Genomic DNA, 15573 nt, shown 5'->3' with positions numbered 1-15573 from the left:
CCAGAATTTTGACAAAAGGGTTAATAATTACAGGTGTGTAAAGAGCTCACACAAATCAATAATAAAAATAGCATCACAGTTTTTTTTTCTTTTTTTAAATGAGTGAAAAATAAGAAAAGGGCACTGCTAACCCACATGGTACATTTGTGCAGATGTTGGAAGGTGCCCTTTTCCCTGGGCAGGGGCCAGAGGGAAGCATAGCTGGACCTCAGCCCCAAGGTCCCCTCATCCAGAACATAACAACACAACCACATATAGTAGCTAAGGCAAGAGCCAGATCTTCAATAAAAAGAAGTATAAATAACCAATAAACATCTGAGAAAATGTTTAACTTCATTAATTATGAAACCGAAAATTAAAACAAAAATACACTTTCATTTTGCCTTTTTAATGGACAAAAAAATTATAATTCTTATTTATTGATGACACTATGCAAAAGACATCCTCTAACACCGTGGGGAGAAAAATTTTTACAATCTTTCTAGAAGTCATTTTCAAATTATGGATCAAGAACCGAAAAATATTTATGTCTTTTCATTCTTATACTGCCAGAAACCCATTTTGAAGTAATATCCAGAGATACAAAGATTTATGTATAAGCATGATTTATAATAATGAAAAAGCAAAACAACCTAAATAAAAATAGAAGATGATTGATCTTTAAGTGTTATGTAGAATACTTAAGAGACTAGTAAAATGCTAATAATATAGCATTAAATGGGAAACCCAGAATGGCATGAATGATGTAGAAAAGGGGGATCATAATTTGTATACTCTTTTATAACCACATTCATATGCAGGTACTTATCAGAAACTGTAAGAAAATGTATAGTGTTAAGGTTCTGGAATTATGAGTGATTTTTCTTCTACCTACCTTTCTCTAGTTTCCAGTTTCTCCTCAGGACCATATATGATGTTCATAATAAAAAAAAAAAGTCTCCCTAAGAGATGGTGCTTTAAAAAAAAAACACACGTGCAAATGCGAAAATGCCTCAAAAATAGTTACAATGAAAGTCAGCCTGGAAGATGGCCTTGGAAGCAGTTTAGTGGGTCATTCAGAAATGGTGCAAAATAGTGATTTATAAAATAGTCCATCGTATGTTCAGTACAATAAAAATCTCAGAATCATAACTTTTTCAATTTCCTCCATATTCCAGAAATATTTGGTACAACAACGACAATAACAAACAAATCTGGTTAATTCTGAAAGCTCTGAATAGAGTGTTCGATTTTGTTCACCTGGCAAGCATGGGTATGCTGCGATAGTAAAACTTACAACTTAGTAACTAAATGTATCCCAGGTATCTACCACACACGTATTTCATTGTTTAGGAAGGATCAGGAAGACAAAAAAAAAAAAAAAAAGCCTATGGGTCTTTTAAAAGAGGAAAGAGAAAAACAATCTCTACTCCAGTTTATTTCAATTTCAAGTACTAGAAGCAATCAAATGCATTGTGTCCCAAAATGTGTGGGCAAATTCAAAAAGCAAATTTGTAGTTTTGTATGGCTGAACAGACTACAAACCACCTTTTAGGTTATTTACTAAAATTGAAAATACAGGATAAAAAGACAAGCCCTTCGTTCATCCCTCCCACTAGTCCTGTAAGAATACGTGCCTTTATTTAAAGACTTTGAACATTGAAAGAAAATTTTTACGTTTTGTAAATGTAAGACACTATTTGAGATCTGATAAATCTCTGCACCATAAGAAGAAACATATGGGGGAGGGGAAACCAGGGAAACCATGGAAGAGAAAGGGACAATTGCAAATTTCACTTTTGAATCCACAAACCAAGAAGTATACCTATGATGAGTTTCTGCTTCACAAACTCCTGTGTTGATTCCACAGCCAAACATTATTTTGGTTTGCTCCTATTTGCAAAGTTCATTTCCATTTTTTTAAGCCTCTACCCCCTCCGTGTGTGTTTGTTTTCCTCTGACATAACTTCAGTGATTCTGTAAGGCCCTTTTCTCTCCCAAGTTCCAATCGGGTACTTTTTGTTCCCCTGCTGTGGATGCTCCTTGGATAGGTTGATAGCAAATAATTTCACATTTTCTACAAAGTCTCCATTAAAGAGACTGCAGGAAATCCAGTGATGCAATCTCATACAGCTTAACTAACAGACTCCGGCGTGCATCTGGCATGATCTATGTACCAGCTTGTAGAAGCGGGTAGATGAGTCACACACTCTGCCCTTCAGCGAAAATGCAAGTCTACGTTATGGAAAAAATAAACTGTTGTTAAAAAAATAATAGCAACTCAAACTTGCCTACAACTACTTTTTATTCTTAAAGGAAGTCGTATTCTGGGCTCTACTTATACTCCTAAGGATTAAATACAACTGGACTCACCACCGAGTCTCTCCCAGAAACACTCAGGTGGAGTCAGGCTGCCTCCTCTACAGGGAATTTTCTTCCAAGCGAAACTACACAGGTGCGTACAGCCTACTGAGTAGAAGGAGTTTCTCTCCTCCTTAGTCATTCCCCCCGCTTCAAATTATATGAGCGTTGCAAACTCCTACACCATTCGTGCTGTTTTGAATAATAGTTGGAATCTGATAATTGGGCAAATCCAAAAATACAGGGTTGTGGAAACATAAACCTAACTGATCCACAGGTGAGTGAAGCATAGTGCGGAAGACACAGAGGGCCTAACAGCAGTGAAGGGCAAGGAGGCAAATGCTGGCATCAGGAGAAAGGCGGGGACTGCTGTGGGGGATCAGATCAATCCTACCTGGGCCAAGCAAGCAGGCAGACTTTTCCATTTTATTTAGAGTACGTATGTGTTATTTTTAAATGTTTCCATGGCAGAATGACTATTTTAAAGTATAACCTTTAAATTTTTCTCTTTTATTACGAAAGCAGTACAAGCTCACTAAAGCAAACTAGGAAAACCATGGAGAGGCACAAATCAGAGACAGAAGTACCTATAATTTCTGTACACAGAGAGCAAACCACTGTTAACCTATTGTGGGGTTATTATTATTATTAGGTTATATTTTCTATGCCTATAAACATTACAGTAAAAGACATCATGAACATTTCTCCAGCCATTAAATATTTTTCCACAATATGATTTATAATGCTTCCAGAATATCCTACCATCTCACTGAGCACAATTTACTAAACCAATCCTTTGTAGCTGGGCACTTAAGGGTTTTTTCTGATGTTTCACTTTCAAAAATAATGCTACAATTATATCCTTGATTATTTCCTTAGGACAAATCCCTACAACTGGAATTCAGGTGTGTTGTCAACAAGTAGACCCATTTCAGCTGGTTTTGCCAAGTGTCTTCCAGAAAGTTTGTAATAATTTATAATCCTCCTAGAAATGTATTTTCCCCAAACCCAGCTTTTTATAGCTTTTGTGAATTATCTACTCATGTTCTTTGACCGTATTCTATTGAGACATCTGTGCTTTATTAAAATGCTTTCAAAAATACGTAAGATATATATATTTTTTTAAGTAGACACCAAGATTCCAAAGCAGGTAAAAAATCGTGGTCTGCAGAGGAAGTATAATGTACGTAAAGGGCCAAGTAACCTATAAAAAGTCCTCCAACATGAAAACCTTCCAAGGGCTACAATCCATTACCCATTTTGTCCTGGTACCGATACTGACCTCAGAGAAAACGGAGTTCAGAGACCCTAAATCCTATATATACAAAACACAGTAACATACCAGAGAAGGAAATTTTATTCCACACCCAAATGAATGGTCATTAAGTGCCTGATATGAGATAATATATTACCTTATAATTGAAGTGAAACCACAGATACTATTCTTACCCTTATATTATTTAATACCATCGCTGAACACTTCCTAAACTACTGGCTTCATAATATCGTCTAGAAATGGGTGTCCCTGAATTATCTTTTATTCAGAGGAAATGGAAGAGGGAAGAGGAGAAGAGAGGGGAAAGAAAAAGGAAGAAGAAAGGAGAAGGGGGAGAGGAGGAGCAAGAGGGAGGGGGAGGGGAGAAGTTATCCCATTTGCTTAAAGTTCTTAGCTTTCTAAATTTTACTTCATGTTCCATCCATTCCGATATTGCCTCACTCTCACTCCTCAAACCTGCCCAGAGGAACCTACTTCCTATGCTGTCTCTGGAAAGAGTTCTCAGCGTACCTGCCAGCCTTTTTTATCTGATTTTCTTGTACCCTTTATCTACCAGCCCAGTGAAGCTGTGCAGGAGTCCTCTAGGTAAACCAGATTTTCCTTCCTAGCTGCCCTTCTGAATTCCTCCCACCTGCCGTAAATCTGTTTCTTGGTCATCTTAGACCACTTTTTATTTTGATGAAGGGGTGAGGGTGGCATGGGGGGTGGAAGCAGATCCCACTGTGCTCAGTACTTCCCTTTCTTGCTAACATCCGTCACTGTTTCTGTGAGCCACCACCAGTCCAGATCCCTCTGGAGGGAGAAGATGAGACTCACGGAATGTTGCACCAGGTGATTATCCTCAGAAATCATTTATTTCAACTTCATTTTACAGATGAAAAATAATGAAAAAAGAATTCTCTGATCTTACGTTAATTATCTTATTGGCAATTCAGGAAAGAGGCAAAAGCTACCTTTGTTCCTTGCTTTTTTGAAAAGTTAGATCCAAGAAGTACAGAAGGCAATTATTTCATGGGGCTCACTGAACTGAGAACTAAAAACAATGATTTGGGGTGAGTGTGGGAAAGGAAAGTCCTTTCCAACTCACACTAATACTATACTATCAGAATCTTAAACAGGTGTTTCATATATTCATGTTTCTATTTTAAGAAGTAAATAAGCAATGCCTCCCCCATTCCCAATCTCCCTTCCCAGAAAAAGACAGCATATTTTTTTTTCAAATTAATGAAAACGTCAGACTTTCAACCCATACTTAAAACCTCGACAGGCAACACAGAAGAAAGAATGCACAGCACTTTTCTCCTTAAACCAAACTTTTAGCTCCAAATCCAATGCTTGGTTACTCACATGCCCTGTGTGACCTCTACAGCTCATCCTAGCTCTAGGATTCTAGGCTTGAAGTTAAAGTCAGTATCAATTCCCCAGAAGGGCAAATAACAACATGCCATCCCACACTAGACATCAGCCAGGCAGCGACTCTCCTTCTACTGGGAAAAATGCTGGCAACTCAATAGTGGCTAAAGCATTGTTTCTTCCTGCTCTTTCTCTTCCTCTCTTTTCTCCATTCTTCACTTCAGTGCCTTTTCTAGAACTCCAATCTAAATTCAGAGACCTTAAAAAACAAGACCGTGGCCCAGGAGGGTGAGCCATACTTGTACATCCAGCATTCAGATGAAAGGCAGGCACCAAAGTAAAAAGCAGCAAGCAAATCTTGCTTTCTTTTTCTGCTCTGGAGGGTGTCTGCATTCACACTTGTAAAGGAAGCATTTCCTCAGGAGTGAATGTGAAGTCAGATCACTTTAAAAGTGCTCCCCACAAAGTTCATTGCCATGTTCATTACAAAGTAAAATAAGGCTCTTCATCCGCTGCAGGCAGCAATTGCTTTCCACTGAATGCCCATTCAAATGCATGAACAACCTCCATAACCCAATTTACTGTGGAAATGTACATTGAAATCCCCTGAAATGTACGAGCTTTTCTAGTATTCTCCAAAGAACTCTAAAAAGGTGTACTTGTATGGTATATAGCAATTCAAAATGTGCTGTTTTTAGAAATAACGTTACTGTAATCCTGGTTGTCAGCAAAACACAAGTTAAACACTTTTAAATCCTCTTCCCACTAAAAATGAGTGGGGGTGGGGTGGGGTTGGAAGGTAGAGCCTCAAAGAGATACTCTTTTTTCCATGCCATTTAATCCATTATAGTCCAGGCCTTTTTACCATTTACCATTAAAAGACTTACAGAATAAAATGTAATTTCCTACTAATAAGTGGATGGATGGATGGATGGATGGATGGATGGATGGATTTGAACCAAGGAGCTGGGACTTCTCTAAAGGATGGAAATACACAGGGCTGGTGGGGAGAAAGGTGACTCTGAACTTTGGGAGCCTTCCCAAGACCTGAGAAGCTGTCTGAGGGACTCCTAGGTACTTGTTGCCGTTACTAAGCAACCGCTAGTTCTCCTGGGCCAAAGCAAAAATTCCTATTCAACCTGTTGCTGCTCGTTAAGGAATTTTTCCTGGACAAGTTTGCCAAACCAATCACTACTCGATTTCAGCTTAGCCTTAGTTGTTATAATTGAGCAGCAATCCCTGAATACCTTTTGAAAAGGAAGAGAAGGTCCACACCCTGATATGAGACCAGGCATCATGAGTGAGGACTCTAAGTAACTTAGGATAAGCCTCTGCTTATACTAAGAATAACTCAAAAGTAAACATTTTCCAACTGAGTAAACTCAGTTGACTTCAATGAGGTTAAGGCAATATCATCTCTGCCACCTTAACTCTTGGGTCAGGTAGCAAGGATGGGGCGCTGACGCTCAATGTAAATGCTAAGAGAATGCAGCAAAGTTCACTGACTAACATCTAAATTCAGATTCACATTTATCTCAATGCATAAAAGCTGTATATGTGTCAATTTCCACCAAGTAATACGAGAGGAAAAAAAATCAAGAAAGCAGCATCAGGAGACAGACCAAGGAAGAAAGGAAGGAAGGGAAGGAGGGAGGGGGAAAACATTTGGCTTAGATTAGGGAGGAAGAGGGAAAATATTCTTTATCCCAACTGTTCACTTTTTAACCAGAAATGTGTACCTAGTTATATCAAAGTCACAAAGAAAAACCAAAGCACTTGCTTGAATTACCTAAGCCTTTTCTAAAAAAATAGATTTAAAAATAATAAAATAAAAAATTTAAAAAATAATAACCTTGTTTAAATTAACTATAGATTTCCAACAAATAGTTCTTGGGTTATTGGGTATTTGTTGTCTAAATGTGCCTATGTATGTTGGACTTACCTGAGCACTCGTTTAAATTCTCCTTTTGACTTAAATCAGATGGCACTGGGCCCATTTGGGTGGACTGATTCTGGCAGGACCTAATTTACAGGACAGTTTAAAACAGGACCTAATTACAGGACAACAGAAGGTCTAGTACCACCTTATCAGGGTAATACTTAAAGCTACTATTAGTCCTAGAAATGAAACTGCAACCATCATCCTATTAAATCATTTCACCAGGGACAAACATCAGATTGGAACTTGTTATCTTTGACCTTGTGCTACAAAATAGATTCTAAATTCAATGAAATGACTGTCCCTAGAAAAATGAACACTAGTTTTAGGTTCTAATGTGAAACTGTAGGTCAAAGCTGACCTTCTAACTCTAACCTAGCTCCCTAGTGAGTGGGCTCCAGCCTAAAATCTGACCTTGACTCTTAGCTACAGGCCTGGCAGAGGCCCACATGGGTGACATCACTCCAAATCAGGTCTTTAGCAGCTCCGGAAATAGATGACCTGTCACAAGGACCCCATTCTTCCAGAAGAGGCAGTTAAGCAAAACAATGAAAGCAAACAAAATTGACAGGAGGCCAAAGAAGTCTAAATCCAAGTTAAAATTGTATCAGAAGCTGCTTAAATGAGATAGCACAAAGAATGTAAAATAAAGCCCCCAGGTTTCATTTCACTGACACACTGGCTAAACACCTGAGAAGTCAGCATATAAACTGAATTTATTATGTAAAGTCACATCGTGCACTCACTTAAAGCATGATCTCACTAACTAACCATATCATAAAATGTACATTAAAATGGAGCTGGGACATTTTTAAATTCAGATGCCCTAGACCCTCTGATTTCACAACTCTGGGGTGGGACCCAGGAATCTGTAGTTTCACCAAATGCCTCAGGTGGTATTTTTGTAATCAAATGAGTTTGGGAAGCAATGATTTAAAGGATTTCTTGGAGATTTCTATTATTAAGCACAATATACATAAACACAGTAGCGTGTTTATTACGTACATACGAAATTCAGCCTTTTTTTTAAGTCAATCCGAATTTTCATCCAGTTGTCTAGCATTAAATAGCGTTTTCTTATTTTTCAGGTAGGTTAACTTTGCCTGTATATTACTTTACTTCATTGAAGATACCAAGCTAACCAAAGCATACTGTAGTCTCAATTCCAAACAGTGGATAAGCCTGTGTTTTCTGAAAGATTCAAGTTTGCAGAAACTGAGTGAGGGCTGAGAAGGCAGGAAACTGAGAAGGCAGGAAAATGCAAGCTTTATTTTGCAGGAGGCTAAAGTCAAAGGGTTGAGATAGTGGTTAAAGAGTGGTAGGTTTCATGAAGGCAGGGTGACAGAGCAAACACCATCTGTACTTGATCCCTCTTCTTCAGTTCTAATTTCCAGCAGTCTTCTAGGATGTGTGTACTTATTCATCTCTAAATTAAGGAGCGCGCAGAATTTAATCCATTGTAGGGAAAAGAACATAAGACCTTACCCATTAAACTGGTGATAATTCAGGAAAGAGATAAGACTGATGCTATTAGCTTATTATTTACTTACCTCTCCATTGCCAGGAACATTTATAAGTATGATTTTGTTTGGTTTTGAATATACAAATATCTGGACTATTAAAGAGATAACAGATTTCATTAGTTTACTTAATTACATCCTTGCTTTACAGGCTCCTTTCTGAATATGCCAAGCACTCTCCCACCTCAGGGCCTTTGCACTTGCTCTTCCATCTGCCTGTACTCTTGTACCAGGTATCTTCAGTGCTTGATCTCTCACTTCCTTCAGGTCTCTGCTCAAGGTCATCTCATTAGAGAGGCCATCCCTGACCATCTTATATAAAATAGCTCCCATTATTCTTAATCTCTTTAGCCTGCTTTGCTTTCCTTCATATCACTTATCACCCTGTAATTTGTTATGTATTCCCTCTTGATTGATTTACTTTTATCCCCCTACTAGAATGTAAGCATCGTGAGGGCAAAGACTCTGTTCTATTTGCTAGTGAATTTCTTTTTTTTAATAAGTTGTTGTTTTAAACCACTAAGTTGGGTTGGTTTTTTTTTTTTTTTTAAGATTTTATTTATTTATTTATTTGGGAGAGAGGGAGTGAGAGAGAGAGAGCACGAGCAGAGTGAGGGGCAGAGGGAGAAGCAAATTCCCAGCTGAGTGGGGAGTCCAGCACGGGACTGGATCCCAGGACTCTGGGATCATGACCTGAGCTGAGGGCAGAGGCTTAACCAACTGAGCCACCCAGGTGCCCCTCACTAGTGAATTTCAATGCCAGGATCAATGCCTGGTATATAGTGGCACTCAAGATTTATTTATTGAATAAATAAACAGATATTTTTAGTGGTTTGAGGAAGATATGATTACTTCTTAATATTTGTGGTCTTAAAATATATTTTATACAGCCAAATGGAAACAAACATGAATGTATTAAACTAAAGACTAGAAAGTCTAATTAAAATGTTTTATCCCATTACTTGAAAGTTTATACCATGCGAGATAGCTATAACTTTGAGCATTTTCTGTCTCCTTTCTAGAATAATGGCCAGACTCCTTAAAACACTAAGATGACTAAAAGAAATTGTCCTAGGCAAAAGTGGGGTGAATAGGGAGGAGGATTGAGATATCATGATCTGATGAATACATTATTGTATTTACTTTGTGACTTTTAGGCACTTACCAGGTATTGGCTTAATTAAAATTGTGTCTGTTCATGTCTCACCTTCCACAAGAGTGTGGGCCCCTTGAGGACATGGCTCACCTTATACATCTTTTTACTCTCTCATAATGCCTATCTGAATGTGGCGCAAATAGTTCATAATCAGAAAACATCTGCGTAATGAAAAATACCCGTGCGTATCAAATAAAATTATACTCATATATGTAATATTATATTCTCCCTGAATATATTTTATATTTTTTGGCAGTAAAAAAAAAATTTCTAAATCTGTCATTGCCTTGCTAGCATACACAAACTTGTTGACCAAGATCATAAATCTTCAATAAAATTTAAGGGGGAACAGAGAATCTTCAAATATGTACAAACACAAGCTGTCCTAAAAATACTTTGCTTTCATAGCGATAGCATCAACATTACAGAACATAAAAGCAGAACGTTTCAATCTGAAAAGTCCACAGCCATAAAAAAGATGATGCTACTTCAGTCCAGACCTGCTACCTGGAATTATCTTCCTGTGCTATCCAAAAGATTACCTACATTTTGATGGGTTTATGGAAAAATATCCTCTTTTAGGTTACTTCTAGAAAACAGGCCTTCTAGGTGGATTTACCATGAAGCTGATAATACTCAAGCTTCAGGACGCCTCGCTTGCTCTGGCAGGAAGCCCCAGTAACTTGCTCTCCTGTTCTTTTTCTAAGAGCCCACACCTCCACCCCACCTAACACACACAACTGCATAAACTTCAGGCGAGTGAAACCAGGACCCACCCTCCGGTCCTCCATTAGAATGTTAACATTAAGAAAACAAAGCTAGAATTCCCCAAAATAATCCAAGTATCATTTATTAATTTCAAGCATTTCTCAAAAGTCCAGGCAGAGAGAGGCAAGTGGGGTCCAACAGTCTTTTGCAGGTATTGTTCTTATTGGCATTACTTTTCCCAGCATACAAAATTAAGTTTTGGAAAGCATGACTAGATAAAAGCTACTTTCATTAAACATAAGTATATGTAATCCCAAATAGTTAGAACCCATAAAAATTAAGTAATGCATCGTGGTGAAACCAGATTGCTAACGCAGAACTTATTTTCAATAATAAATAAATTGTCTGTTGGTACTAGGTATAACAGGTTAAAATAAAAATCGACCCGTTTTCATTCCGAATTCATCTGAGATACGTTGGATTACAAAACTAAGCAGCGCAACCAAATGTCAATCGTGCGGTTTATTTAAGGAATTGCAAGAAATCTTATCCGATATCCACTAAGTTTGCAACCATTTTGGACACGAAGATCAAAACAATCCAAAAAATCCTGCTGTCATGCCCGGCTTTATGGCTACTGAAGTTTTCAAGCTCGAGTAGTGATTTCTACAAGGTTGCAGAGATGTGGGGTGGTGGTAGGGGTATCCTCCTACAACACGCCTTCCTATCCCTATTCCTACCCTCTTCCAGCGTTTTCAACACCAGTTCTTCCCCTCCGGTGTGTACTAAGCAATTAACTTTTCGGTGGTGGGTAAAACTGTACTCATATCTACCTGGTAGTGATTTTGGGGGGTCTGTTGTCCTTGTTGTTGTTGTTGTTGTTGAAGTATGACAGCCTGTGTTGTTAGATACGCCTACTCTACCAGCGGCCTGACTTTGAAGATGGTCCACCCCTCCAACCCTGGACAGGTCCTCAGGGCATTCCCGTTGCCCGCTCAGGGTCGGTCAATTTGGGACTGGTCCCGGGCCACTTCAGGAGAGGCCCCGGCGGCCTCCTGACGCCAGTCCTTGCCCTGGCGGAGACACCCCCGGGGAGGTCTCCTTGGGGTGGCCACAACACCAGAGTAAAATTACCAAGAAAAGCAAAAAGGTGGCCCATACGCACTTCCAAGAGGACTCAGCCAGTTTCCAGCCCGGAACGCGCCCGAGAGGGGGAAGGGAGCGTCGCCACTTAATCCCGAGAAAGGCCGCGGGACCCACCTCCGGCTCCCTCCCGCTCCCGCCCTCGGCCCCACCTCCCCCTGCAAGCACAAAGCCGTCCCCAAGGAGGAGGCCAGGCCTGCGGGAGGCGGCCGGGACGCGACTGGACCGGGGCCCGGCGACCCGCGGCTCTAGCCGCGCAGGCCTCTGATCCAGGGCGAGTCCAGAGTTCCCGTCCCGGACGGAAAGGACGTGCTTGCCCGCGCTGCCTTCGAGGCGCAGGAAGCCGGACGCTGCCGCCCGGGCCCTCCGCCTTGGCATCCCAGTCACCCGAGAAGGCCCGGCGCGACCCACGCTGCCCCGCCAGCCACGCCCGAGGTGGCGGCCGCCGGCGGGGAGAGCCTGGGCCGGCCCGGCCGCGGAGGGCCGAGGGCTCACAGGGGCGCGCACACGTCGCTCGGACGTGGGTGAATCCCTAAGTTGCAGGGGTCCTTTCGCGCCCCACGGAGGTGCAAACTCGGGGCCTCCAATCAATTCCCCTCATTCCGTAGGGCCCTGTGCTCCCGCACCTGAGGAAGGCGACCAAACAATGCGAGGGGTGGGGGGGAAGGTGGGGGCGGGGGTGCGACCCCCGCGACCCCGGCAGCCCGGCGCCTCGCCGCCCGACAGGGGCGCACACGCGGGCGCGCACACACGCACTCTCTTGCCCCAGTACGGGAAGATGGCCGTTTCTGCTCCAGGATAAAGGCTCTTTGTTGCGCTCACACAAAAGCAGCCAAGACCCGCTCGTCTCGCAGGCCCTTTGCACGAATCGAAGGAACTCAGGTGAATTTCCAAATGGCCTTAGAAGCCTGAAGCGGTGGGAGCAACTTAAGAGAGGGAGAATAGCAGGCCTCCCGCCCTCATCTACCAAAACCTCTGTCAATATGCAAGTATTCGCCCTGGGAGACGGGAGCTGAGATCATTCGCAAGGGAGGAAGGAAAGAGGAAAACCTACTTTTACTATCAAAGCCCAAAGGGGGTATTAAACATTCACATTTTGTAGGGCTTCTCCCCTTAACCAGGGTAGAAACATAATCTGGAAAAGTCTGGATACACCAAAAAGAAAAAGAAAAAAAGAAAGAAAAAAAAAAAAACAACAATAGCAACTTAAAAAAAAAAAAAACACCAAAAACAAAAACATAACAAACCAGTTGCCATCAGCCCAAAGTGGTAGTAGCAGCAGCCGGCGCGTGTGATCCACTTACTTGTCCGACTCTTGTGACATGTTTGATCCAATGAACTCGCTCCCCTTTTCCTGGAGCCTCAGCCTCTGGTGAAACTGGACTTTCAAGTCTGTGCAGGTGAAGGTGTGTGAGAGCGCCCGAGATGGCAGAACAAGAGCTACAGGTAATTCTGCTTTTCCGTCCCCCCTCACCACTCTCGCTCGCTCGCCCGCTCGCGCCCTCACCTAGCCGGAAAGGTGGGATAAGGGGGGGCCCCTCACATGGGGCCCGAGCTCGGAGGCGGCCGGGCGGCGCGGAGTCCTCCTGGATCGTGGCAATGGGCAGCCACAGAGCAGAAAGTGGCGGACTTGGGCGGCCACAGGTAACTTTCTCGCAAGGAGCTGAATTCTTTCACTAAAGGATACAAGCCCGAGGGACGAGCTGCGCGGTGATTGGCTGCGAAGCTCCCTCAGGTGAGCTGCCATTGGCAGAGGCGCGCTCAGGTAAGGCCCTTCTCCAAGTGCAGGTAACTCACTCCGTAGTTTACCTGAGTGGAGCGGCGGCACGCTTGCAGCTCTGCGCCCGCCCGTGGGAGCTAAGGGTCAGTGCTAGGAGTAGACTTCACGCCACGCTTTCGTTCTTCCCGGAGGCCGGCCGGGTGGGGGGGGGGGGCAGGGAAAAAAAGCAACACTTGCAACCACTAGGGATTGTGGGTCAAACGGAAGGCCTAAGGAGAGCTGAACTCAGGTACCCCGAGCCAACCGGAATCAAATGCGCGGCAAGAGCGCACGGCTTTGAATACCCACTTTAAGAGGACTTTTGACATTGTCAGAAGAGTGAGGGACTGAAGTTTACTTTGTGCTCAGAGCGGGGGGAAACACAAAGATTGCCCAGTCTGTTGTGTAATTGCGTTTTTAACATTCTTACCCAGAACAAACACTTTTCGTGTCCCGATGTGTAAAAGATATCAGGTAGATCACCGATTTTCACATAGATGACCATCCCTTCATGAGCTGGGCAGATGGAGAGTGGGGTGGTTTTGATGGGGTGAGAAGATTTGGGGTGAATAGACGCTAAGAACGCCCAGGCCTGTCTCTTCTATCTCAACCCTAGCCTGGGATTCCAGAGCTACAAACAACCACTGAATCCCTTCTACAAACCTGTTGTCATTTGACGTTTCCAGGCAGGCATCAACATTTACATTGTAATTCAATAGAAGTAGCGACTACAAAGGTGCTTTATCCTTCCAGCTTAATATGGTTGCTATGGAAACAGTTCAGGATGAAACTGACTTATTTGTGGTTCTGTGTCTCCTGGTTGGGAACAACACAAATTACCAAAGGTTTAATTTATAACCCCTTGTTCCTAAAGAATATTGGTGAAAGTTCTGACAGGAGTCTAGTCCATACATATGAATCGTAGAACTAAGGAGGGGATGGAAGGTATATCATATTTTATTTCAAGTTAATACTACATTTATTTCAAGTTATTACTATCATTGAGATGATACCCAACTTCTATTTTAATCTTTATGGGTCAGATATTTCCTGAAAATTACGTTCTGAGACAAGGTTTGGTTGTTCCATGTTTCACGCTCAGCAAATGAATTCAAAAATTTTATTCTTAACTTTTTAAGCACAGTTTAAGCACGCACTTTTTAAAGATAATATTTTAAGACAATACAATACCCACCTTTTCTCTACCTTCTTAATCTCCTTTCTAGAGGCATCCACATTCCACTTTTAGCCATCTCTTCTGTCATTGACCTCCTCATTTCTTCTTCTTATTCCTCTTCTTTGTATAAAGATTTTATTTTTAAGTAATCTCTACACCCAAGTTGGGGCTTGAACTCACGACCCAGAGATCAAGAGTTGCATGCTCTTCGGACTGAGCCAGCCAGGCACCCTGACCTCCCCGTTTCTAAATGATTTGTACTGCTATCTTTTGATTTATCCATTTCGATGTTGTGGTTCGACCACCTGTTGACTTTAGATAAGGATTTAGCTCTTTCAAATCCCAAACAGTCTCTTTTTCCACCATTCTTCCAACATAGCTCTTTCCCAGTTTAAGGGTAGTAAGTAGCTGGTGACTGCAAATACCAGTGACAACAGAGCCAACTAGTGTACTGTGGTTGTTTTCTTTCTTACAAAACCTTTAATCTGTTTACTTAGTTATGCACCTAACCCAATATTTTTTTCTACAACATATCTATCTAATGACTATCAAATTTATTTTCCAAATGATCAAACAATCCCATTCCCCCCTCCCCCTGCCAGAAACATCCCTCCAAAAGTCCACTGTCCTCCTGTTCCAAAGGAGATGCCTTTCTCCAGGACCTGCTGCTTACTTGTCATAGTGGGACATTCATTCATCTCCAGAGCAAGAACCCCATTGCTTTGTCCTGTGCCTTTTTTCTTGGTTTACTGTTTCATTTTTCATGGCATGTGTTCCAGTAACAACCCAAGAAAGGGTACAGAAGACAAAACTTGAAATGGCTTTATTCACCCCTTACTTTTGATGGAAAGTTTGACCCAGGGTAGGATTCTAAGTTGAAATCTTTCATTCAAAAGTTGATAAAAATTGCTTTTTTATCTTCTAATATCCAGTGTTTCTGTATAGAATTCCAGTGCCATCCTGGCTCCCATTTCTTTGTGACCTGGAATTTTTCTTTCTAGAAACTTGAAGAATAGTCCCTTTATTTCTAATATTCTGAAATGTCATAATTATGCTCCTTAGTGCTTCAGTGTTCTAAAATTTCACCAGGTCGAAGCCTTCCATCAAAGACCTGCAAACTTTTAACTCTCCATTCATGCTTAAGAACGAGATCATAAAACCCCGCCAGCAACTTTGTGTATAAAGGCCGGAAGGAGTAGGCT

General features: G+C 41.6%; 1 protein-coding gene across 3 annotated transcripts in view; it reads right to left on the bottom strand.

Annotated features, from left to right (window-relative positions):
• Positions 1–13097, bottom strand: part of GRHL2 (grainyhead like transcription factor 2) — a 155842-nt gene extending 142745 nt beyond the window's left edge. For 2 of the 3 annotated variants that reach the window (XM_019810127.2, XM_034668387.1), the window contains exon 1: positions 12740–13097. In XM_019810127.2, coding sequence (XP_019665686.1) covers positions 12740–12759 — 20 coding nt within the window. In that variant the 5' untranslated portion in view covers positions 12760–13097. The remainder of the gene's footprint in view (positions 1–12739) is intronic. The other variant, XM_019810124.2, reaches the window with a different exon arrangement.
• Between the last annotated feature and the right edge of the window lie 2476 nt (positions 13098–15573).

This window comes from Ailuropoda melanoleuca, chromosome 9 (assembly GCF_002007445.2).
Source record: "Ailuropoda melanoleuca isolate Jingjing chromosome 9, ASM200744v2, whole genome shotgun sequence".
Lineage (NCBI taxonomy): Eukaryota > Metazoa > Chordata > Mammalia > Carnivora > Ursidae > Ailuropoda > Ailuropoda melanoleuca.
Note: the sequence above shows the minus strand (reverse complement) of the source record. Positions and strands in the feature narration are given on the sequence as shown.